Source organism: Cricetulus griseus, assembly GCF_003668045.3.
Source record: "Cricetulus griseus strain 17A/GY chromosome 1 unlocalized genomic scaffold, alternate assembly CriGri-PICRH-1.0 chr1_0, whole genome shotgun sequence".
NCBI lineage: Eukaryota > Metazoa > Chordata > Mammalia > Rodentia > Cricetidae > Cricetulus > Cricetulus griseus.
The window spans coordinates 58774243-58799816 of record NW_023276806.1 but is presented as its reverse complement, the minus strand read 5'-3'; the positions used below and the strand labels follow the sequence as shown (position 1 = coordinate 58799816).

Below are 25574 nucleotides of genomic sequence, written 5' to 3'. Positions count from 1 at the left end.
CTGCCTGTTCTTTAGGTTTGTACCTAAATCCCCGAATGAGATCAAATCCTTTTTTTGGGACCGGACACAAAGAAGGGCGTTTTAGGCAGTTGATATTGTTTAGAGCAGAATTTGGACTTTGCTGCATCCGGGTCTTCCCTTCCATGCTACTTTCCTTCCTCCCCTCCTGCTTTTTCGGGTCTTTTATCTCTACTTCCACTTGGTTTCCTTTCTGCCTTTTCCTTGTCACATTCTCCACAGCTTGGTTCAGTTCTCCATCGCCTGTGCTCCTACACACTTCTCTTTTTCCAAGAGAAGGGAGGATGGGGAGAAGGAGAGAGGTTCAACGTAGGATGGGCTACAGTCTGAGACGATGAGAAGGAACGACTTTCTCTTGTCCCGAACTTTTGGGTGAGCCTCAAACAGGCAAGATCCTGCTGTGAAAGGCGAAATCTACTCTCCAAGTTTAAGAAATTTTCACAACCTTCCCTGCAGAGTCCCCGGGACAAGGGTATGGGCGCCCCCTGGCGGACTGTTGGAGACAGCTCACAAAATGCAGCTTCACTAGGCCAGGTCCTCAGTGAGGCCGCCCCCCCCGGGCGGGTATATCCAAAGAAAAGCGAGGGTCGCCCTAATTAGAGACTAAGGTATAGGCGGTATAGGTTCTCAGCCAGCTATGGTCTCTTTCCCACCTTTTGGTGCCTGCAGCCTCCACGTTGCTGTCTCCCGGGGCCTCTGGGAGACTCTGAATGCCGAATCCCCATGATGGGATGAGCCAAGAGCTGCTCACAGAGTTGAGAGCTGCCAAACCCAAGAATGAAAATGACAGGGCAGTGGAAGCCACAGCTCCTACATATCACACTGTGACCTTGGCATGCTATGGACGACCTCCAGAGTGGTGGTCGGGAGCAGAGCATTGGACCTAAGGAGAGAACAGTACTCTATGCAGCCCTACCCTGGCCCCTCCCCATCCTCTCAGTCCTCTTGCCCTCCTCTTTTCCTTTAGCTCCCTTCTCACTCTGGAACCACTCTTCCACATGCTTCACGCTGCCCCCACCCTCATCCGACACCATCCTAGGTGGAAAATGCAATCCCATTTCAGATGGCACCCTCTAAATTTTCCAGGGAAATTTGGTTCAACCACCAGTAGGAAGGTTTTAAAGAATACACACTTTTGAGATTCAGACTCTCCAATTCTGGCACTCTTTTGGATTAACACTCAGAAGGACTAAGTGGGAATCTGCTATTTTAATATTTAATTATTATTTTTATTTGTGCGTAAGAAGGTGTCAGATCCTCTGGTGACGGAGTTACAGGCAACTGTGAGCCACTGCAGTGATATATTATTTATGATTTATTAAAGCTTGCCTGAAGATTCAGAAAGCAAAGTCATCCTCAATCTATAGAGATCAGGCAGTGGTAATGTACACTTTTAATCCCAGTAGCCAGAAGCTAGGAGGTGGTGGCACACACCTTTAAGCCTAGGACTCAGGATTAAGAGGGAGATGGATCTCTGTGAGTCCAAGGCCACCCAGATCTACACAAGATTGATCCAGTCCTAAAGAGAAACAGCTCACACAAAAGATGATCTCAGGACCTGGGATCACACACCTTTAATCCCAGCACTAGAGGGATATAAAACGTGGGGCAGGGTCTTCGGTAGTCAGTGTCAGGCATTCATTCTCCAGTCACGGAGGGGGGGGGGAGCATTCAATCTCAGGATTCTCTAGCCACGCTAAGAGGCAGCAGGATCAGCCTCATTACCACTGAGGCAGTGGTAAGAGCTAGTGGCCATCTACTTTGCTTTTCTAATATTCAGCTTGAAGTTTGAACGCCAGTGTCTCTTCCTGGGACTTTTATTTTTCATGCAACAAGGCATCTCACTTGTATACTGGGAACCGAACTCTGATCTTCGGCAAGAGCAGCAAACAGTCTTAGTGACTGAGCCATTTCTTTAGTTGACTTAGTGACATTTTTGATCCCCCAGGACCTCTTCATGGAACACTTCCTGGGTGTTGTTAGGTGCCAGGCCCAGGTCTCACCACAGTGCAAAGAACACACAATGCATATTCTCCTCTCAGGTTCTCTAGTTCCTTCTAATCATAGCATCGGTTCAAAGTAGGTGGTTTTTACAGCACCGTCTCAGAAGTTTTTGATTTCATCAAAACCACCCACATCAGGTGTGGATGAGGTTTTCTGAGGAAATGTATGGTTCTGTCCTGGAGAAACAGGGTTTCTCTGTGTAGCCCTGGCTATCCTAGAACTCACTCTGCAGACCAGGCTGGCCTTAAACTCACAGAGATCAGCCTGCCTCTGCCTCCCGAGTGCTGGGATTAAAGGTGAGCGCCACCACTGCCCAGTGAGAGGCCACTTTCTTGCCTTCAGGCTCCTCTCTTTCTTTCCTTCCTTTTCCCTCTCATGAAGTCCAGTCTGACTCTAGCGTCACTGTGCAGCCAAGAATGACATGACCTTGATTTTTTTTAAAGACTCATTTGTTTTTTTTGTTTTGTGAGTTAGTTTATTAGTTATAAAGGATTAAGTGATTTTAAATGTCTGCAATGAAAATAGGAACAGACTCACAGCCCCCAGACTGACAGTTGGGAAACCAGCATAAGACTGAACCAGGCCCCCTGAACATGGGTGACCTGGGCAGTCTATGGGGTCTATGCCAGTGGAACCAGTATTTATCCCTAGTGCACAAGTGAACTTTGGGAGTCCATTCCCTATGGAGGGATACTCTTTCAGCCTAGATACATGGGAGAGGGTCTAGATCCTGCCTCAAATGATGTAACAGACGTTGATGATCCCCATGGAATTGAAAGATGGATGGGATGGGAGAGGCTAGCTTTCAAGTCTGGTTAATCAAGTCCTTATCATTTCATGTTGGCATATACACTCCGTGACCACAGCCATGTCTGTTGTAGTCATAACTCAGGCAAATGCAGCAACTGAAGTCAGACATTTCCTGCTGAGTCCTCATCTCGTAAAAATCAGGGGAACATGGAAGCCAAGGAAGTGAAGCAATGGTTCCCAGCCTCACTCTCTTCCTGCCTGCCTCTCATGCATGATTACAGGGCTAAACATAGACGGTTGACTCAACTGATTTCAACCCACCCAATCAGGCCATTGCCTTCCAGCATGGTCCACCTGCTGTCTTACATACAGTAGGAACTCAAAAATACATACTGATTATACCTTAGGGATTTCACAGTCAGGAAGGTGGGTAGACACAGTGCAGGTGTGATGGCTTTAAAGTCAACTCACCATTAGCTAGGATCACCTGCGTAGGAATCCTCAACTGAAGAACTAGCATGGTTGCCTTAGTTATATAGGAAGATCCCTCCCAAGCATGGGCATGCCTTCTGGTAGCAGCCCAGATCAGAAAGAGTACGGCAGAAGGAATGCCATCTGCCCTTTGTGCAACTGGCCTTCTCTCTTGTGACCAAGTTGCTTTGCCACATTGCTGCAGCTGCTGATACCTTCCTGGTATCAGAACTAGCATTTCTAGACTTCCTTCATGGACCAAGGACCAACTGCTCCCCAGGAACCCTTCAAGTTTTGGTACCAGATTAGGACTCTGAGGCACCTGTAGGTGGTTGAAGGAAAATGGCACCCATAGGTTCAAAGGGGGTGGCACTATTAGGAGGTGCGGCCTTGTTGGAGGAAGTGTGTCAGTGGGGGAGGGCTTTGAGGTTTCAGAAGCTGAAGCCAGGCCTAGTGGCTCACTCTTTCATCCTTAGATCAGGATTAAACCATCAGCTACCTCTGCATCACTTTGTCTGCCTCTGTGCTGCCCTGCTTGCCACCATGACAGTAACAGATTAACCCTCTGTAAGCCAGCCCCAGTTAAATGTTTTTCCTTTATAAGAGTTGCCGTGGTCATGGTATCTCTTCACAGCAATAGAAACCTTAAGATTGCCGGGCGGTGGTGGTGCATGCATTTAATCCCAGCATTTGGGAGGCAGAGGCAGGCAGATCTCTGTGAGTTCGAGACCAGCCTGGTCTATAAGAGCTAGTTCCAGGACAGCCTCCAAAGCCACAGAGAAACCCTGTCTTGAAAAACCAAAAAAAAAAAAAAAAAAAAAAAAAAGGAAAAAGAAAAACAGAAAGAAACCTTAAGATAGCACCCATCCTCAGTTACAGGTTCTCAGTCCCTCACATGTGAGCTACCTGTTCTCAGTCCCTCAGGTGAGAGAGACAGCTGTAGTTACTATTTTAAAGTAAGTGGAACTAATAACTTGTGTATGTGTGTATATGTATTCATTCTATAGGTTCTGTTCCTCTAGAGAACCCTGACTAATGTTGGATAGTATTCAAGGGGAAAAAGAAACTGTAAAGTACAAGAACACTTGGAATTCACAGGTCTCCAGGATGCCCCCCAACCCCATCTGGTATAATTAGCATTCAAAATTATTGTACAGTGCCAAGAACTTACTTTTCAAGAATTCAGGAGAAAGTCTCATAGCATATATGTCAATGTTCTAATAACCTTTTATTTACTGGGTTTTAATTATGTATTTTTCTTTCTGTCCTACCTTAGGGAATTCAATTTTCCAACTGAAGTTCAGGCATGATAGCTGACCCAGTTAAGGCAGTTAAGGGAAGGGAGAGAGGCCTTCTTCCTTGGTCACATTTACAGGACCTCCTCAATTGAGGTGACCCTGACAGCCTTCAATTAGGGCCTCCAAGAGCAAGTGACAGGGGCACGGGGTGGCTGATTATCCTACCCTAAAGCTCAGTTGGGTGAAGTGGCCACAGGCTTTCCTTACGCCAAGCTGCCTCCAGGTGCTCAGCTCATCTGACACTCCACGGAGCAATCGACCTTTGACCTGCTATCCTGTCTACACTGCATCTGGAGCCTTCAGAGACCAGGCCTGACTGAGGAAGAGGAGGGGAGGAGAAAGACCCTGGGTAGAGGCTAGAGTATCCCGACGCTCACCTTCCCACCTGATGTGGCTCGGCATCTGGACAGCAGGCAGTGGCCTCATAGGAAGAAGACTGACGTGGGAAGCTAATTGGATTGAATCAAGTCTAAGAATAGAAGTTTTCCAGATTTCCGCACGCTGACTGTATTGTGGGCAGGAAGCTGATTCCTTCCTTCGTCTTCTTCCCTATCTCTACAACGGCTACTACATGCATTGTTCAGAAGCTGTAGCATTCAGATAGGGACTACCCACGAGTGCACTTTAAGGGAGAGAAGGCCACTCACAGTGGGTTGGCTTAGGGACTGGAGGTAGTGGAAGCTGATGGTGGGTTGGGGTAGGATATTGGATATGCTAGATGGCTTAACAGATAGCACAATTTTCCTCTGATTAAATAGTAGCCAGATAGTCATCAAGTGGTTCCACTTGGCTCATTTCAAGGCAGTGGCCTACCTAAGCTTGAAAACAAGATGTATGCAATGTGAGAGCATGTGTGGAGGAAGGGTTATATTGGATGATGATTCCGTGTGTTTACATTGATGATGGAAGGGTCATATTTGAAGCAGCAAGTTAGGCAGGACTAGGAGTCAAAGAGGATTCTGGGAAATGTAGTAGAGAAGTGGTGATCCAGGCAGGAAGTGACATAGCAAGGTGACCCATATTTAAGCAAGGAAAAACAGGAAGTCTACCCTTTTTTTTTTCCCCTTTGCATCCTCCAATATCGTGATGTGATCCACTGGCAAGGGAGGGCGCCAATGGAAGGAGTCCGATAAGATAAGTCTTATAAAATATATAGATTTATGATAATTTATACTGAGCTAGCAGATGAGAAATCCTAGTCATTGGCCAAGCAGCATTTGTACCTAATATAAATCTGTATTATTTTGTCCATCCACATGGCGGGCAGAACTCAGGCAGCTGGCAGAGACCGCCCACGTGGCTGTAGGGCTCAGGCAGCTTTGGTGGAAGGATTTATTGTAACACATATTGGATGATGATTCCGTGTGTTGACATTGACGATGGAAGTGTCATATTGGATGATGATTATGTGTGTTGACATTGATGATGGAAGGGTCTTATTGGATGATGATTCTGTGTGTTGACATTGATGATGGAAGGGTCATATTGGATGATGATTACGTGTGTTGACATTGATGATGGAAGGGTCTTATTGGATGATGATTCTGTGTGTTGACATTGATGATGGAAGGGTCATATTGGATGATGATTACGTGTGTTGACATTGATGATGGAAGGGTCTTATTGGATGATGATTCATTGTGTTGACATTGCTGATGGAAGGGTCTTATTGGATGATGATTCTGTGTGTTGATGCTGATGCTGATGATGAGTTTCTGAGTTACAGGTAACAATAAGTGATCAGGGACTAGTTTGCCAAGGTGAATGACTGGGGAAGGGTTTATGCAAGAAAGTTAGAGCAGCTGAGGTTTCAGGAAAAGTATCAAGGAAGCCTGCTGATTGCAGGGACTCCAATGCCATCTTCTAGCCCAGTGTGTCTACATTATCAGTAGCAAGCACACACACGTGTACACAAGTGTGTGTGTGTGTGTGTGTGTGTGTGTGTGTGTGTGTGCGTGCATGTATGTGTGTGCATGTGTGTGTTTGGTGACAACACTTTGACCTAATGTCTGCATATTTTTAGTGTGAAAAACGTTAACTACAGTTGCAGTGCTGTCCTTTGGATCTCTAGAACTCATTCATTCTGTGAAACTGAAGCCTGTAGGGAGACACCATAACCATGCCTCCTAAGGGCTGGCTACAGGTGTGCCTGACCACACATGTCATCCTGACCTTACCTTGACCACCTAGGCTCTTAAGCGGCAATGAGCACATGGGGACCCCTTCACTCTGGCCTCCTTGCTTTGCTGCTCCTTGCACGCTCTGGCTTGTGTTTGGCTGGTATTTATCTGAATAAAGATATCTTCAACTTATAGGCTCACATTACAGAAGCCTCTGATGTTTTGTTTAGTTTTAAAAGTATGTAGTTGTGGTGGGCATGGACACATGAGTGCAGGAGCCTGCAGAGAGATGGCTCAGCAGTTAAGAGAACTTGCTGCTCTTGCAGAGGATCCAGGTTCAGTTTCCAGCACCCACATGATGGCTGATAACCATCTGCAGTGCCAGCTCCAGGGGATCCAATGCCTACAAGGAACTGCCCCCAGTGGCCCACTTTCTCCAACTAGGCCCTACCTCCTCTCCTTTGCCACTTCCCAGTGAGGCCATGATCCCCCTGGAGTTGGAGTTATAGGGGTTGTAGATCGTGTGCTATGGACGCTGGGAACTGACCCTGGGTCCTCTGCAAGAGCAGCATGTATTCTTAGCCACTGAGCAATCTCTCCAGCTCTGCTTCTGAGTTTCTAATGACAGCTTATCTTTCATATTTTGTCTAACTAGGCAAAGAATTTTATTAACCCCCTTCCAAATTTTATTTCCAGGCTTCTTCAGCTTAATTTGCTGTAAATAATTAGCCGTGTATAAGCAAAAGCTGAAAATAGCTGCAGTATCCAGGGAGGCTTGGGTTTAAAAATATCAGAACTCTAGATTTTATCAGATCCATAAACAAAAGAATTTTAAAAGGCAGTCATGATATAAAAAAGCAGCTCCCCTGACTTCTGCACGTGTCACCTTCTTCAGAAGTTGTCTCAATTCAGTTTGCCTGGCTCTTAGGAGCTCATGAAAATTCCTCACCAGATCTGGGACTTCATCATCACCATCCTCTCCAGCAGCAAATGGTGCTTCCCATCCTCAGACTGGCAGAGACTCACCAGTCTACTTCCTCTAGTCAGACTGTCTGCCCCAAGCTGGTGTAGGATGCAGGAAACATACCTGTCACTGCTTTGTCTCAGTGCGTGTGTGGCCTGTGACAGTGAAGGTGTGAGCTGTGATGGTGAAGGTGAAGGTGTGAGCTGTGAAGGTGAAGGTGAAGGTGAAGGTGTGAGCTGTGATGGTGAAGGTGTGAGCTGTGAAGGTGAAGGTGTGAGCTGTGAAGGTGAAGGTGAAGGTGTGAGCTGTGATGGTGAAGGTGTGAGCTGTGATGGTGAAGGTGTGAGCTGTGAAGGTGAAAGTGTGAGCTGTGATAGTGAAGGTGAAGGTGTGAGCTGTGATGGTGAAGGTGTGAGCTGTGAAGGTGAAGGTGTGAGCTGTGATGGTGAAGGTGTGAGCTGTGATGGTGAAGGTGTGAGCTGTGATGGTGAAGGTGTGAGCTGTGATGGTGAAGATGTGAGCTGTGAAGGTGAAGGCGTGAGCTGTGAAGGTGAAGGCGTGAGCTGTGATGGTGAAGGCGTGAGCTGTGATGGTGAAGGTGTGAGCTGTGATGGTGAAGGTGTGAGCTGTGAAGGTGAAAGTGTGAGCTGTGATAGTGAAGGTGAAGGTGTGAGCTGTGATGGTGAAGGTGTGAGCTGTGAAGGTGAAGGTGTGAGCTGTGATGGTGAAGGTGTGAGCTGTGATGGTGAAGGTGTGAGCTGTGATGGTGAAGGTGTGAGCTGTGATGGTGAAGATGTGAGCTGTGAAGGTGAAGGCGTGAGCTGTGATGGTGAAGGCGTGAGCTGTGATGGTGAAGGTGTGAGCTGTGATGGTGAAGGTGTGAGCTGTGATGGTGAAGGTGTGAGCTGTGATGGTGAAGGTGTGAGCTGTGATGGTGAAGGTGAAGGTGTGAGCTGTGATGGTGAAGGTGAAGGTGTGAGCTGTGAAGGTGAAGGTGTGAGCTGTGATGGTGCAGGTGTGAGCTGTGAAGGTGCAGGTGTGAGCTGTGATCGTGTAGGTGTGAGCTGTGATGGTGAAGGTGTGAGCTGCCATTGAAGCCTCAGCTTTTATGGCTGTTAAAGGCTCTTTAAGGAGAACTTTTTTTTTTTTTTTTTTTTTTTTTATCATCTGCTGGGCTGTTCTGGGAACCACCACCTTTCTGCAAGTGGTTCCTTTCCCGCCAAAGTGCACTTGTGCCTGCAGTTTGGCGAGTTTTTCCTGCTTCATGATTGTTTCTTTCATCTTGTCGGAGTGGAAATGGGTCCTCGTGGGAAACTAGGGTTTGAACTCAGGGGGCCTCAGGGAGACCAGCTGAAAAGGCACACACACATGGAGATGCCAGATGGCAGTTTACATCTTTCATACTCTTATATCCTTATTCTAGGAACTGGTACAGAAGCAAGAAGCTAAGGAGAACAACTTGTTTATACACAGTTTGCTTTAATAGCCATCAGAAAGACTGTGTAGCATCCTCTCACCCACCTGTCTGCACAGTATGGCCTTTAACACATGGCCATGGCAACATATTTATCTATATTATACATTTATACACACACCCACATCATATGAGCACTGTGAAGACACACAGTCTTCAGTACAGAACAAGCCTCGCCTATGCCATTAAAAGAGGTACAGGTGTGCTCTATGCTAGACATTCAATAGGTATGATGTGGCCATCAGCCCCCAGTCCCCCTGAGGGAAGTTAGAATTATAGGGGGACAGCACATTTAAGGGAGCCAGTTTAACTTGAGATCATATAAGAAACAGAAGGTGATAGGCTAAGCATGGGGCACCCAGAAGTCACCATGTTTGCTGTGTAGACTCAAAGAACTCCAGTGTGGTAGTATAGACCAAAGTACTACCTGGTTTGGCCCATAGGGCTGGCCTGGGTCAAGAGTGGGTTTGTGAGGGGAGCTTGCTGAACCCCAACACTGTCCAGCAGGGCACTGCCGCTCAGTAGTGTGCTTTTACAACTGTCTGAGGAGCTTTGGTGTTGGAACCACACATCCTATTTGTGGGCAGCCAGGTCCTAGTTCCCCTGAGTTGGCCGTCTTGAGGACAGATGCTGAGGCAAGAACTGTGACGAGGTGGGTGCCATGCCACTGAAGCTGTTTAGAAGCAGGGCCACAAGGCCTTCTGTGCAGTCTACATCAGCTTTGCTTAGTGCCGGCCCAGTGGGCCTTAGCTAATCATATTCACTGCTGCCAGGATGCCACTCTCCTTCCTGCCTGTCCCATGTGGACACATCTCTGAGCCCTTTTCTGGACCTCCAGCAGGGGTGGAGTGGAACCAGGTATTCCTCAGCAGATAGGCAGCTGCACAAGAGAGGGGCAGGCCCACCCTTCCTGCTGTTTTAAGGGCTTCTGGCTTCGCTTCTTGTGGGGCTCCTGGAAGGCAAGGGTCACAAGGCTGAGGTGCGTGGCCGGGCCCTTAAGGATTTCACCTGCAGACAAAAGGGAAACAAATCTAGTCAGAGTGAGTGATTAGACCCTGCTGGAGGCTGGAATGAGAGGCAAATGTGCTGGAAGCCAGGAGTCTGAGAGCTGGTTAGGAGGGCAAGCACGGGGGTGGGGAGTGCTGGCCTGGAGAAGCTCCCAAAGCCCAGATTAGATGGAAGCCTTTCACACTCCCAGATTCTTCCTGCTTACACCACTGGACACTGAGTGGCCAGACCCCATCACTCTCCCTTCAGGAGTCAGTTCATGCTCCAAATCAAGTGGTCTGAACCAAACAAATGAACAGAAAACAAAAAGGCCTTTTGTATCTCTCAAGAAAAGAAGTGCTGAGCAGGAGATGAGCACTCACAGAAAGCCCTCTGTAGAAGGGGGGACATTCAGCAGGAAATCCCCCTGGTAAATGCATGTCCCAGTTATCAGAGAGGGGTGTAGTTATCAGGGCCTCGGAGATAATGTAAGACAGGTTCTACCATAACAGACTTGGGGCAGCAGGCTCAGAGATAAAGGGGCCAGCCAAAGCCACACAGCCAGTTAGTGACAGGCCCTCCCTAGGGGCCTAGGAACTGGAGAGGCAAGCGTCCACAGGCTGGGCCAGCGGTGCTGGAGGCCGCTGGGTTACCTTTGCTGGGACAGGAATATGGCTGCACAGAGGCAATCTTGTAAGAGCTGTGCTACAGGGGCTCGGGAAAGAAAGGAGTCATCAGAGAGCAGGAATTAGACCAAGACAAAAGAGTGAGCGACATCAGGACCCAACCCCCTTCCATGCTGGCCTCTGCACCTGTACTGAGGCAGATGCAATGAGGAGCTGTCTGGGCATCTGCTCAGAGGCTCTGGTAGTGTCGAGTCTATGTTCATAGAATCGTTTCTGATCTTTAACCCATATACCAAGTTTCCCCTCACACTGCTTCCCAGGAAAGGACCAGCACTTAGCATTTGAGGTAACTGTGGAGAATACCTGCCAGGGAGAGAGAGTCTTCCCCCTTAGGGGCAGTGTTGATTTTCACGTTTCCTTCTAGATCAGTGAGACTCAAAGATCATCTGGGATCTTTAAAGAGAAGGATACTCCCAACCTCACAGCAATGGCAGCGGGGTCAATTTGTAAGGTTCTGTCTGCTTTTAGGAAACTCCAGTGTGCACAAATGGCCTCATAGTTGGACTCAAATATCTCTGCCCTCAAGAGCCACCTGTGCTCTGTTTCCCCAGCCTATTCACCCCCCCCCCACACACACACACAGCTACAGTGAAATCTACAGTGAAAGGGAGAGATGAAAACACAATGAGGGCAAGCAGAGAGGTCAGGGAGTGAGGTAGGGTGGGCTTTGCTGAGGAGCCATGGCCTACACTGGACCAGAAACCTCTTAGGATGTCAGAGCTAGCCAGGGGCCCCGCAGATGACAGACAGTGGTGGGTTGAGGGCAGGCTCTGTGGCTGAGTGTGGCTGTGTTGCCCTTACCTCTAAATTAGTCCGTGCTTTCTTCAAGACATCATGGGTCCTGGTCACTGGAAACATAAAACAGCCCACAATGTGGAAATTACCAGCTAAGTCTGGCTTGCTTGGCATATGCGCCCTAAGACACTCTCTCTCTCACTCAATGTGTAGTCTATTGCTAGCCATACCCCCTCCCTCTGTACCCACCATTACTCAGTGTCTTCCCTCAACATTCTCAAGTCCCTCTGGTCACTACTCATCTCTGCTCCCATGTGCCCCTCAGGGACACCTACGGTGGTTCACAATGTACTGTTCCATGTTCTTCTTCTTCTGCTTGGCTGTCTTCAGACGTTCATTAGTTTTCTGTAGGAGCTGTTCCTGCTGGGACACTTGGGCTCGCAGGTCCAGGATTTCTTTCTCTATCAGCTGTCCCTGAGGAAGAGGGATAGACTCAGACAACACTCACAAGGCCAAACACATGCTGTGCTTTGCAGCTCTTAACGGTCTAGCAGAATACTATCCATCTTGTCTACATTTTGTATTGAATTCTCTCCTTTAAAACTTCTCAAATCTTAGCTGGGCAGTGGTGGCATGAACCTTTAATTCCAGAATTTGAGATGTAGAGGCAGGTGGATCTCTGAGTTTAAGGCCAGCCTGGTCTACAGAGCTAGTTCCAGGACAGACAGAAATATGCAGAGAAACCCTTTATCAAAAAACCAAACAAACAAAACTTTCAAATCCCAGCTGGAGACAGCTGAGGACCAGGCCACAAGAGAGACATGGAGAAACCAAAGCCTGCTGGGGAGAGCCTTGCTCTAGGCCAGCACAAAATCCCAACCACAAGCAAGAGCTCTGTTTGGTCCTGTAGAATTTCCTGAACTCCTTATGTCTAGTGACACTTAGGAGTTCAGGGATGTCATATCTGAAGAGGACAGTGGGACAGTTGGAAATATCTGCCACTGTGGAGATGTGAAAACACCTTGAATTAGCGTAACTGGGTCCACAGACATCAGTAACAGTTAGTTGCAGCTGGAACACCTCTAAGGGTCTGCCAACCATAGCTGGAGAGACAAGCAGATTTCAGGAGGTGGCTGGCTTTCCCAGGCTTGAGCCGGAGATACCAACAGAGCATGGCTATAAGAGGCTCTCATGTTCATGGTGACATTCTATGATCTTTTGATCAGGTGGACCTTAGGGGTGGAGGAAGAATGCCATATTGTCAATAGGTTTCTTGATAAGCTTGGCCAAACTTCAGGGTACAAGACTGGACATAATCTGGGTGTCCAGGCTGATTATGTCTACTTCCTATATTCTTTCCTTCTCTTGGATGTCTTATCAAGAGTTGGAAGGTGAGAAAAGAATGTGTTAGAGCTGCAGCAAGGCAGCCACGTTGGCTCAGAGGTCTTCCTCCACGATGTTCCATGAAGAGCCTGTCCATCCCAACTGCCATATAACCCTTGACCATCAAGAAAGCTGGAGGAGTTGGGAGTAGGGCCATATTGGCATGGAAAAGGCAGGTTTTAACCAGCCAAAGACCCAGCCTCTTACCGCTTTGCCTACCAGTCCTGGCCCATGCTGGCTTGGCAAGGCTGCTCTCCAGAACATGGTGAGGAGAGATGCCGACTCTTCCAGGGTGTGGTTCAGGGCACTGGTGCTGCTCCGCAGCTCACGGATGCTTTTGTTACCTGGTACCTGGAGAAAGAGGGCAGGTACCCCCATCACTGGGGCATCCCATTTCTCCAATCACAGAGCTCAAGCTTCCTATGTGAACAAGCACAAGACACAGACCTGGTGGAAACCTTGGCTTTTCCTTACATTTCCAGGAAAGCTGGTCCCTTTGCCTGGAACCCTTCTCCCAGGATGTCCTACCAGCCTTCAAACCTCATTCTTGTATTACATCCTCTACGAAACTGTACCTTCCTTGTCTGTAGTGCAATCTTGGAGGGAAGCTCCTCACGTGTGTCTGTGGCACCTTATTGTGCATATCAACAAGCGACTCTATCTTGCTCTTCAGTAGTGGGTCCTTATAGACCAAGGCTGTCCTATGCAAACACCCATGAGTGGCCATTTCTCAAACAACATTGTCACTTGTGCCTGCCCCTCTTGACTACTAAGCTCACTAAAGAGTTTCACCGGCTGCCTCCCCTTCTCTGCTTAGTCTGCAGGGAACCTTGCATTATCAGCTTTACTTCCCTTCCGTATGTGCAGGTTCATGTGAATGCCAGTCCACCAGGTTGACTTTAATCTAGTTAGACATGGCTTCATGCCAGCATTCCTATTACAGATAAGCTACCAAAGATGCTGAACATAGTGACATGGTAATCAACATTTCACAAGTGCTCCGCTATAAAACATGGGGTTTTCCAGGGTTCTCAGTCAAAGGATCGAGTCAGCATGATCTGTAGCAGAGTGAAAATGGGAGACAGAAAAGGCTGGGGGATGTAAATCAGAGAAGTGGGAACTATGCAAAGAAGATAAAGTCAGAAGAAGACAGTCCCCAAGAGCTTCATGTTCTTACCTCTGTGCCCTGAGCTTCAGGTCCAGGGATGTTGCATGCTAGCCTCGAGAGAGACAGTATCTTTTGGACCAGCAGCTTGCCTTCCCCAATCTGCTGTTGTAGTGCACTGTAGTCATCAATATGGCCGATGACATGTCGGCCACGCTTGTTGGCAAAGGAGCCATCAGTAGCATCACCCTCCAGCTTGGGAGGGTTCGTCATCATTGTAGAATCATCTGAACCCAGCTCTGGCAAAGAAACAAAGTAGGAACCATTGTTATACATCATAACAATTTCAGTTCACTCTACTCCAAAGGGACAAGTTAAGAGGCAAGAAGCAAGTCAGCCTTCAAAAATACAGAGTCCACAGAGCAGTCTATGTTCTGCATGTTTGTAATTATTCTCATGTCACTTTGTTAGACACATCTTACTGTGTTGTGGTTAATTGTCAACAGACAATTGCCTGAGGTGGGTCTCTGGGCATGCCTGTGGTAAATCATTTTCACTGCATTAACTTATGTGGGAAGACACATCGTAATTGTGGGTGGGAACCATTCCCTAGACGGGGTATCCTGAGGTGGATGAAGTGGAGAAGGTGTGCTCAGCATTAGCATACATGTGTTCACTGCTCTCTGATCCTGTGCCAGATGCTATGTGTGTGACCAGCTCCCTTGAGTACCTGCGACTTCCTTACCAAGATGGAGTGTAGCGTGCAACTGTGAGCCAGAAGCACACCTTTCTCACTTACATTGCTTTTCTCTGGGAACATTATTACACACACATGAAAATACTATGACACTTTTCAACTGGAGAAATATGCAGGATAAATACTATTACTGAGAAAGTTTCTCGGTAAAGGATAACCTGGAAGTAAAACAGCTGAATACAGAGGAGCCCCACTCAAGAACAAAGCAATGACAGAATGAGAAAGAAAAACCAGAGCAGCAGGGAAAGTATAGGAAGAAGAACAAGAAAGGCAGAAGACCGTGCATAGGCAAGAGACCGAGAAAGATCTGTAGACACAGGTACTGCACATACAGAGAGCCAACCAAGGGTTGTTTGCATCAGTAATTTTCCATCACCATCTGAGTCTTTTCATTGCTATATTTACCATTTGTCCTGGTGATGATGGCTGGGTCTGAGCCAGGAACAGAGCAAGAAGAACTGGGGAAGACCATGGCTGGAGAATTCAAGCCAACATCCCGGACTGGAGGGGAAGTGGCTGAACCTAGGGAGCAAAACAGCTGCCAAGTCAGGTCTGCCAACATGCCGCACACTGAGCTGTGTGGCACATGCATAGCTTGAGACAGACCTCAGGGAACCAGCACCCGTAGCCCACAACAAAGAGAGTCAGCAAAGCACTTTGTGTACACTTATCTGCTGAGGGCATGTTTCGGAAGAATGTCATTTCTAGGAGAAAATATTGGTAGATATCTTATAAGCCTAATTTGGGATATAATTTTGCATGTATCTAGTACAATGCCTCAAATGAAATATAATTGTGCATAAATGTACATAGTATGGATGTTAAGATGCTGGGATAGGGCAGAGAAAAAGACTCAGTAGCAGAGCACTTGCCCTGGCACTAAAGTTTAGCAAAGAATGAATAGATTCCCAAAGACTTTGATTCATCGTCTGGTTATCATCCTGATTGTTCATGCAGCAAAGTCCAGTTACCTGTCCTGACCCTGACTCCTCCTCCTCAGGCTCCTGATTCTTACCACCCCCTCCCAGACTCCTGATTGTCACTCCTCCCTATGCTCCTAATCCTGACTCCTCCCCAGGCTCCTGATCCTGACTCCTAGCCCTAGTGACCCTTGCTTGTCTAGTAAAGGTCTAGGGCTCCATTTTCTCATGGGAAATACAGAGATGGAGAAATGCTGCACCATCTCAATGAAACTCAATGTTTGGGGACACCTGGTAAGTTCTAAAGCACCACATAAATATGAGGAATATGAGGAATCAATCCTTATTGTTCCAGACCCTTGACAATTATTTAATGCTACAGATAACCATGCATGCTATATTTATCGGTCCCATGTTCAAGTAGAGTAAATTAAGGGTTAAACATTTGAGAGTTTAAATACTTTGCCCAAAGCAGATAACTTGTAAGTAGCAAACTTGGAATCTGGAGACAGGCCTGATCCTGAATCCCAGGTTGTCACCCAGGAGGCCATGTCAAAGCATCTCCAGTCCCTGCCTGACCTGGCAGAGCAGTTCAGCAAGACAGTCGCTTGTGCCATAGACATCTCCACTGGCAGAGGGAGGGCCCTGCTTCCCTCCTCTTCCCTACCTTGGAAGAGTGGCTGTGTGCTTGCAGGCTCCACACTGGCTGAGAAGTTCTGGCCAACAGAGGAGGGGTTGAGATTGGCTTTGCCAGCACCACAGTCCAACTGCTGTTCCAGCTGCCGCCGCAGACAGTTGTTCCCTTGAATGCTCTGCTCCAACTGCCCTCTCAGAGCTCGTATCTCAGCCACCAGGTAGCTTAACTCACTGGGGACTTGGTGGCAGGAATCTAGGCTAAAAGCTGAAGAAGAAAGAGGGGGAACATAGTGCCATTGACCATGTATTTCCACATAATGCTCCATGACATTCCTTTCAGCCTAAGGTCCCACTGGAGTCTCAGGGGTTTGGCCACACATCTGGGAGGCACAACCATTCTCACATTGCACCAGGAGTACAGCAAGGTGGCCTGTTACTAGTCTGGAATTCCTCCGAGGGTTACAGTAGTCAAGTTCACCGACAGGGCATTTGGACTGGCAGGTGAGAATAAGCAGACTGTGTCCCCATGTTAAAATTCGTCCGACAGGTTACACTGAAGCAGGGGAGCACTGAACTGGAGAAGACTGAAGTCAGAGGGAGAAGAGGAGGGAAAGCAGGAACACGTGGGCATCCTGACAATAGGAGATGGGAAGGTAGGTACCTTAGACTTGGACTCATAATCCCTAAGTGAATTTCCAACTTAGGAATGTTTCTCATCTCCACTTACCACATGGATTTCTACATGCAAGAATAAAGGGAGCTAATAAACAGCCCAGAATTTGGTATTTCTGAATACCTGAAAACCTAAGAGCCACTTATATTTTGAAAGACAGAGTAAGTTTTGGATTTTGCCCATATATATATATATATATATATATATATATATATATATATATATATATATGCCTTCCACTCCCTGCTCTGCTACATCTAACCCACACATAATTATTGCTGCAATGAGCTATGTGAATGGCCAAGTAAATAAACACTGAACACCATCCTGTCACTTTGTGTATGTTTTGTCATCAAATGAATACATGGAAAAAGCCTGAAATTGAGCTACCTTGCTGGATTTTGGCATTCAAAATAAAGACTTATGGAGCATTAGTGGCAGTAGATTTGAAATGAGCCCACAACACCCATGCTCCAAGAGAACAGCATGAGAGGGTACACACACATGGTGTGTGTGTTGGGGGGGGCGGATCAGGATGAGGTGGCTTCAGAAATAAAGTCCATTATACTTTCTCTTTCCCGAGTTCCAAATTCTCACTAACTTTTGCTTTCTTTAAAAAAAAAAAAATCACCCATTGCCCTTTATCTTCCCAATAGCAATGTATCTCTTTATTATAACTTTTAGTTTTGAGATTATATCATTTATCCCCTTCCCTTTCTTCCTTTCAATCCCTCTCATGTAACCCACCCCCTCCAGTTCATAGCCTAATTGTTGTTACACACACACACACACACACACACACACACACACACACACACACACACGCACGCACGCACGCACGCACACACACTGCTAGGTCCCACAATGTTACTTGTACTTAGACACATACCTTTTCAGAGTTGCCCATTTGATGTTGGATAGCTAACTGGTGTGCTCTTCCCTGGGGAAGACTATTCCTCCCTCTTTCATCATTCCCTAGCTGCCTGTGGCTCTCTGTTCAGGGCTGAGGCCTCATGAGCTTGCTCCCTTCCATATTAGCATGGCTATTGCTCTCCTTTAACTCTCCAATCACACTTTGTCTCCTAATCTAGAAAAATCTCTACATTCATCCAGGATGCTCCCCAGATTAAGGTCTTCTAACCCTAGTATGTCCCACCAGACTTTGCATCTTTTTTCTTTTCTTTTCTTTTCTTTTCTTTTCTTTTCCTTTTCTTTCTTTTTTGTTTTGTTTTGTTTTGTTTTGTTTTTGTTTGTTTGTTTTTTTCTAGACAGGGTTTCTCTGTGGCTTTGGAGGCTGTCCTGGAACTAGCTCTTGTAGACCAGGCTGGTCTCGAACTCACAGAGATCTGCCTGCCTCTGCCTCCTGAGTGCTGGGATTAAAGGCGTGTGCCGCCACCGCCTGGCTCCAGACTTTGCATCTTAAAACTCTTTTTTCAGCATGGAGCCGTCTTCCTTGAAAGTAAGCTCTGGTCTTGATTTTTGGGCTTCCTGTGTGCCAGCAGCTGCCCTTTCCACCAACCTGATTTCTCACTCCTCCAGCACCAAGGGGCTCCCCCGAGGCAAGGGGCTCCCCCCAGGCAGACTGGCCCACTGCCGCCCCCCCCCTCCCCGAGGCTCTGTACTTTAGCCACTCATTCACAGCCTGGGGAGCTCCTATACTTCAAGTTTTAATTCAGTTTCTCTTCAGCAAATTAACACACTAGATCCAGCTTTAAGAAATTCAGTCCAGGTGGTGGTGGTGGCACGCGCCTTTAATCCCAGCACTTGGGATGCAGCAGCAGGTGAATCTCTGTGACTTCTGAGTTCAAGGACAGCCTGGTCTACAGAGCTAGTTCCTGGACAGCCAGAGCTACACAGAGAAACCCTGTCTTGGAAAAAACAACAACAACAACAACAACAACAACAACAACAGAGGGTGTGGGGAACATGCATCTACCACTGACACTTTTCTTCGAGCTTGTGATTTGACTTTGCTGATCATATTAGCTGACATCAGCCCTGTTATAACCTGTTGTAACTAATTAACATATTGTAACTCATTATGCCTTTCTCCATTTGACATTTGATCATATTACATGTCAGCCCTATTATAACCTTCTATGATTCATTAGCATCATGTAACTCATACCCTTCCCCATTTGCGTAGAGAAATATACTAAGATTCTCAAATACTAGACTTTTATTTCAGCAGATGGAAAAACTGCTCAATAAATACCTAATATTTAAACCTACACTTGAAATGTAGCACCTATTAGTGGTATTTCATTAGGTATTTTTTTTTCTTTTGGTTTTGAGTCCGTTTCTCCATGTGGGAAAGGGAGGAGTGTAGATGCCCATTGCCCAGGCTACCATGGCTATCCTTTAGCACATTTAAAATCTTTTCACATGGTGACAGCCCTACCTAGGACATTTCTTTATTGAAATAAAACCATGCTATAATCTTGCCCTTGATTAAACTGTTTTTGTTAAGTGGGTGAAGTATGATTCTTGTGGTCTGTCCTTAAGGGTACCCAGGCTTGATCTGCTGTGTCAACAGTGCCTCAACCCTGGGCTTGACAGAGAAGGGGCAGAGAGTCCTCATACCTTTCAGGCCAGTCTTCGGATTTCCACAGAGTGACTCGTAGATCTGGAGCTCTGACTGCAGGGATAGGGAAAGCTGCTGTTTTTCTTCACACTGCTGTTGCAGGAAGGCCAGTTTGTGCTGCAGCCTGTCAAGGAGAGGCAGGGGTTCACTGAGACACACAGGGCAAATGAGCTGGGAGCCAACCTTTGTCTGTGGAATCTTAGCCCCAGGTGTCAACTCCTGGGGTGGGCTGGCCATCAGTTTCACTCAGCAGAGTCTGGGGCAGGTAAAGTAAATTAGCCTGAAGTACCAGCATTAGTTCCATTTGCTAGTGGCAGTACAAACAATGTCATAGGCCCCTCAGTGGCCCTATAGTGTTCTCCATGTTGACAGGCAGACAGATACAGGGCTTCTACCGGCATAGCAACTAGCAGCTTATGGAGAAAGTGATGTCCTGTATCTAATGGGAAACATGGGAATGCTCTCCTGTCAGTCACCGATATACGGAAACCTTTGTAACAGGGCTTCATCTCTTTACTTGATAGTACCAAAAGCTATTCTTTTTTTCTTTTTGCCCAAAGTGGAGTCTGCCTTTTGAATGTTACCAGTGTGGCAGGAATAGCAGTGGAGAGACTGAGTTTTCCAAAGGAGGCAACTACTGTTTTGTCAATATCACTTCTGCACTGAAATTAAGGTGTTCCTTATCAAGGCCCCGCCTACCTGGAGTCCTTTTCCTGGAGGGATAGCCTCTCCTCCCGGAAATGCAAGATCTCTTCCTGCTTCTCCTTTAAGTCTTCCAGCAGCTGCTGCCGCTCAGCCTTCTGCTGCTCCAGCTCCTTCTCCAGCTCTTGAAGCTGGGATTGAGAGGAGAGCAGAGCCTCCTGCAGGCGGTCCATTTCCTGGGAGTGTCCTGGTGAGCAGGACACAGGGGTATTTACATCATGGCCTAAACCTTAGTAGAAAGTCAAACCCCAAACATACATGAGGCCAGGGGAAGGAAGGTCATGCGTGGGTGAGCAGTCTGGCTTAGGGGACCCCACATACTGAGAGGTGTGGGTTTGTTTCTTTGTGGTATCTGACCCTCTGTTTAAGCATCCCTGCCCTTGCTCTGAGGGAAAGCAGGGTGTTCCTAAAGCTCAGTGTTTCCTAGGTGCTCACAGGCAGTCGCTCAACTGTCCACCTTCAGTCTTATCAAAGACCAGCACTGATTTCTTGTTTATGATTTTTAGAATATATTCTTGTCATCATTTTGAAAATTGGAACATTTGGTGTTTTCTGGCCATGTGACATCTCTCTGATCAAAATCCCTTGAAGATGGGGACTCTTCTATGAGACTAGTGCTTGGGTACAAGTGTCTGCATTTGAATGTCTTACTATTTCTCACCAGTGAGGCTGCTCTCCCTCCCAGAATGCACTGGTAGATTAATTTCTCTGCCTCGCCCTCATCCATCAGCCTTAGTTATCCTTCCCCAGCAGGGGCCTTGCCTCTCAAGTCTTCTCGTTCTGTAGTAGCTACCTTAGAAATATCTCTTTTTGCCTTTGCCTCCACAAGGATTCCTTCATTCTGGACTTAATCCTTTCATATATTGCTCTCAGTCTTTTAATAGCTATTCAATAGATATTTGTAAATAAAAATAATGTTACTAGTCATACATTGATTTAATCAAGTCAATTTATACTAAAGTAATTTGTCACCCAGGCCAGATGGGAAATGATGCCCACTTATAAAAGACCCTTAAGTAGGGGTGGGAAAGGTCTAGAGTACATGGAACCATAGGCAGACCTCCAGAGTGACAGAGAGTCCACAGAGCAGCCTGAGTGACAGATGTAGTGAGACAGGAGAGGTCATGGAACCATAGGCAGACCTCCAGAGAGCAGCCTGAGTGACAGATGTAGTGGGATGGGAGAGGAATGGCACAACAGGACCCAGCCAGCTGCCTACAGCTGTTCTTGTCTGGAGATATATGAGAAAATATAGACGCGTATGTTTCCTGCTGTCGTGGATTCCAGTTACTGTGAGCAGGTAGAAGGGAGCAGATTCCAAACTGACATGACAGCTACATAGGTAGCCAGCTGGATCGAAGTGGATGGGATTTCAGAAGGGATGGGCTTCCTAGAGTCATTCAGTTCTGAAACCTAGCAACCTGAAGGCCAGGGTTGTGATTACTGAGAGCAGTGGTTCTCAACCTTCCTAATGCTGTGACCCTTTAATAAAGTTCCTCATGTTGTGGTGACCCCAACCATAGAATGATTTTTGTTGTTACTTCATAACTGTAATTTTGCTACTCTTATGAAGCATAATGTAAAAATCTGTATTTCCTGATGGTCTCAGGTGACCCCTGTGAAAGGCTAGTTCCACCCCCAAAGGGATCAAGACCCAGGGGTTGAGAACCACTGTTCTAGGGACTGATTAGCAATGCAAATCTTGGATTGGTAAATTTGGGTAGTTGTTTGCTTTTTGCTTTTTGCTTTTCCAATTGGCTGGCAATTGTCATGGGCAGGGTAGAAACAGACCTAGGAGGAACTGTAGTTTGTGATTTTGCACAACCTACCTCTGGAAGCATGATTGAGCTGAGCCTGCAGGCTTTGGTTTTCTTCCCTTAGGGCTCTGTTCTCATTGTAGAGCTGAGGCACAGACTCCAGGCCCTGACTGTAGAAGTGAGAGGTGGAGCCTGTCCCAGAAGACACACATACGTCCCATGTAACAGATGCTTTTCCATTCCCTCAGAGATCTGCTGTCCTGACCCAGCAGAAATCTCTGGCCCTCAAGGCCTGGGATTAACTCCAGTACACTGCTGAGCTGGGTGCTATGTGTTTGTTGTCAGAGCATGCAATCTCTGTTTGCATCTAGCACAAGCAGGCGCTATGATTGTGCAGGAGGCCTTTCTCTCTAACCAGCCGAGGCTGCTGTGTGGAAGGGCCAATTGCTTGTATGAAGGGTGACCTTCGAATGACAACATGGGGGTGGGCAGAGGTGGGGACTAATGGCCTCCTAAGCGGGTGGGGTGGGTCTTCATAAACCTGGTTCTAGTGCTCACCAACCACAAGGACACGGAGAACCCGCCAGCTACATAAAAGATTAAGGACAAGAGGCCAGGTCTTTGCCTGAGGAAGGTCGGCCTCTGAGCTCAGATGCATCCAACAGTACTGTGACAATCAAGTGAGGTAAAGAGTATCAGAGTGCTTAGGAAACTGTGAGGCTCTGCCTAGGGACTGACTCTTCAGTCAAGACAGAGGCTGGGCCTTGCCTACCGCTTTCCCGGCCAGTGGAGCTGAGCCTGTGCTGCAGCTGCTCCCGAAGCCTGTCATTGACACAGATGGACTCCTCCAGGCGCTGGCGCAGGCTCCGGATCTCACTGAGATGCTCTTCCAACAGGTCGGCTCCTGCAGCCGTCCCAAGACAAGGCAGATAGAAGGCTGGTTGCTAGGTTGGGTGGGCTCTGCCAGTGCACACTCAGGCTGACCCTAATGTCACCTTCCTTCTGCTCACTGTGTTCTTTCACACAGGCAACTTTGCTTAAGGAGAAGGGAGCTCTGCGAGCACAGGGCATGCCCTTGCTACACGGGTTTCCATCTACAGGGAAAGGGAGCTACATATCCCTTAGAAATAACTGACAGCTCTGAGCCCAACTACCACCTGGCAAGGCATGTCCACCTCTTGGGTGTGGTTTTGGGGAGTGACAGAGAAAGTCTTACTGCCTTTTGTCCAGTCCCTTTATTCTTATTGATATTTGACTTGATAGTTTTTTAGCAAAATCCATCCTTTCCGACCTAAAGAAGGCGTAAAGTGAAAACCACATGTCTACCCACTGTAGCTAGGGGCTGATGCTTGATGTTTCCCTTTATCACTCTTAGTAGGTCAGGAATAAGGAGTCCCCTATAGATATAGGACCCAGAAGGACCCAGGAGAAGAGGTACCCTCGGGTTCCAAGTGGACCCTTTCACTTCAGACTGTCTCCTGGAAATTCAGTTCCTTACTGTTAGAACTAAGCTACATCATGCTATTTGCCTCCTTATACACCTCCACTTGGGGTGACTGAGTTCTGTACACAGGACATATTTGAGGGATGCAGAAGTTGTATCCCATCTACACATTCCCCAAGAAGAAAGTCCCAGTTCTGTGGGTTACCTGTGGGTTTGGAGTTAAGCTGGTACAGTGAGGAGCCTGAGGACAGGTCCCCAGAGTTGCTCCCTTTCTGAGGCCTCATCATGTCCCAGTGGCCACTGCTACCCAGGTATCCAGGCTCCGGGATTCTGCCCAGCTCCATGATGCCCCTTGTAGGAGAGTGGGGCTGAGTGGGGTTGAGGTACCGGGGAGAGTTAACTTCTGCATGGCTGCTCAGCAGCGCAGCTGTGGAGGCAGGAGGAGCCGTGCTAACACCTGGTCAGAAAGAAACACAAGTGAGAAAGGAACAGTATCAGAAGCCAAGAACCAGTAAGGACAATGAGATCACTGAGAAGGGAGACTAGTGGTGGACATGGGGGAATGTCAGTACCCCAGTTCATCACAGGCTATCAGTTAGACGAAGACTCAAAACCTCAAGCCCAACTTTCACCCTCTGCATTTTGTAGCATGAGACACCAAGAGCCCAAGGCTAATGAAGGATCTGAAAGACGCCCAGGTACACAGAGGAAAAGCTGGGGGGGGGGGGGCTCCACTTCTCTGTCCTACTGTTATTCCTCATGATAGAATCCAGGAAAGTTTTGGAAGTAGGAGTCATCCCAAAGGAAGGGGTGAAGAATGTGATGGCCACACCCACAAATGGGAGTATCTGTTTGCCTGGATTTCCCATCCCCCCCCAATCTAACCACTACAATCTTTCCATGCCTCCCTCAGGGAGATGGGGTATAAAATCTAGTTAGGTGTTCCCAGAACTCTTGGCTTGGGTTGGGAAAACCCTGTAAGGAAAGTTGTGATCTGGACCCCCACCCCCCCCACACACAAGATTTGACAAACTTAAAGAATCATCAAACATGTTCCAAGGAGGGTGGTGGGACTTCTTCTCTCCTAGGGTGATGCTTTTAGAGACTCTGTGAAACCAAAGGCTTCTCCTTGAGCCCCTTAATCAGAGGCAAGAGTTCAGGTGATGTCTTATGTAGCCTGTGACCTATGTAGGGAGTGTCTGAAAGGAGGGTCTCTACACAGAGTTTAGATTTCTGCTTCCAGTTTTTAAAGCCCAGAATAGGAAGGGGGTGCAAAGAGAAGCACAGGGCCATAATTGAGACCATGTGGAAAGTTGGTTTCTTCCAATGATTATCAACATGGACAAAGCAGACAGGTAGCTCCCTCTAAGCAAACAGGAATGAGTCTTTCATTTCCCCCAATCCATTCAGACTCTGAGCAGGGACTAGTACAATGGCCACTGACCAATTTTTATCCTCAGTTATACTTGGTTCTCAAATTGGGCTACATGCTAAAATCACCTGAGGAAATGTAAACACACACACACACACACACACACACACACACACACACACACACACCCGAGATACCATAGAATTTTGCTTTAATAGACACAAATAGGCAAAGACAAACACATTTAATGCACAGGTTTCTCTTTCTGTTTTTTTCCTTTCATAACCATCTGTTGACAATCATGAAAAGATAAAGGAGAAGGATAGAGGGAAGGAAATGGAAGCCAAAGAATGTCACACCATTCTGACATGGGGCATATTTGTTGGTGTCAGAACTGTTGGTGGAACAGTTTTAGGTCTTAAGTACTAGCCCATCTGCTGGTCTCTAAAGAGAATAGCTGTAAAAAAAATCATCAAAGTGTTGCCACTGGGTTCAACCCATAGCTCAAGCAGCAGGGCATCTGTACCCTAGTACAAAGGTATGGGAGGACCACACACCAGGAGCAGAAGACAGGCTCCAAGCCCACCTCTCCCAGTGGGCAGTTACCTTGAGTCTTAGCTGCCTGCTCTAACCTCATCCACTACACAGAACTCTTGGGAGGTTCTGACAAGGCCATGGGTATGTTGGGTAAGCCCTATACTGATGTTCTGGAGAAAGCTAATAATAGAACATGT

General features: G+C 47.3%; 1 protein-coding gene across 7 annotated transcripts in view; it reads right to left on the bottom strand.

Moving 5' to 3' along the window:
* Positions 1 to 9084: 9084 nt before the first annotated feature.
* The window catches only part of LOC100772072 (myomegalin), a 172270-nt gene continuing 155780 nt past the window's right edge, over positions 9085 to 25574 (bottom strand). For 4 of the 7 annotated variants that reach the window (XM_035451273.1, XM_035451270.1, XM_035451267.1 and 1 more), the window contains 12 exons: positions 23674 to 23925; positions 22797 to 22928; positions 22097 to 22216; positions 20265 to 20454; positions 19565 to 19689; positions 16340 to 16573; positions 15158 to 15274; positions 14068 to 14294; positions 13098 to 13241; positions 11843 to 11981; positions 11574 to 11620; positions 9085 to 10107 (listed from right to left, as the gene is read on the bottom strand). In XM_035451273.1, the coding sequence (XP_035307164.1) occupies positions 10066 to 10107; positions 11574 to 11620; positions 11843 to 11981; positions 13098 to 13241; positions 14068 to 14294; positions 15158 to 15274; positions 16340 to 16573; positions 19565 to 19689; positions 20265 to 20454; positions 22097 to 22216; positions 22797 to 22928; positions 23674 to 23925 (1769 nt within the window). In that variant the 3' untranslated portion in view covers positions 9085 to 10065. Of the gene's footprint in view, positions 10108 to 10739; positions 10792 to 11573; positions 11621 to 11842; positions 11982 to 13097; positions 13242 to 13286; positions 13311 to 14067; positions 14295 to 15157; positions 15275 to 16339; positions 16574 to 19564; positions 19690 to 20264; positions 20455 to 22096; positions 22217 to 22796; positions 22929 to 23673; positions 23926 to 25574 lie in introns of those variants that run through there. The other 3 variants (XM_035451274.1, XM_035451269.1, XM_035451271.1) reach the window with 3 other exon arrangements.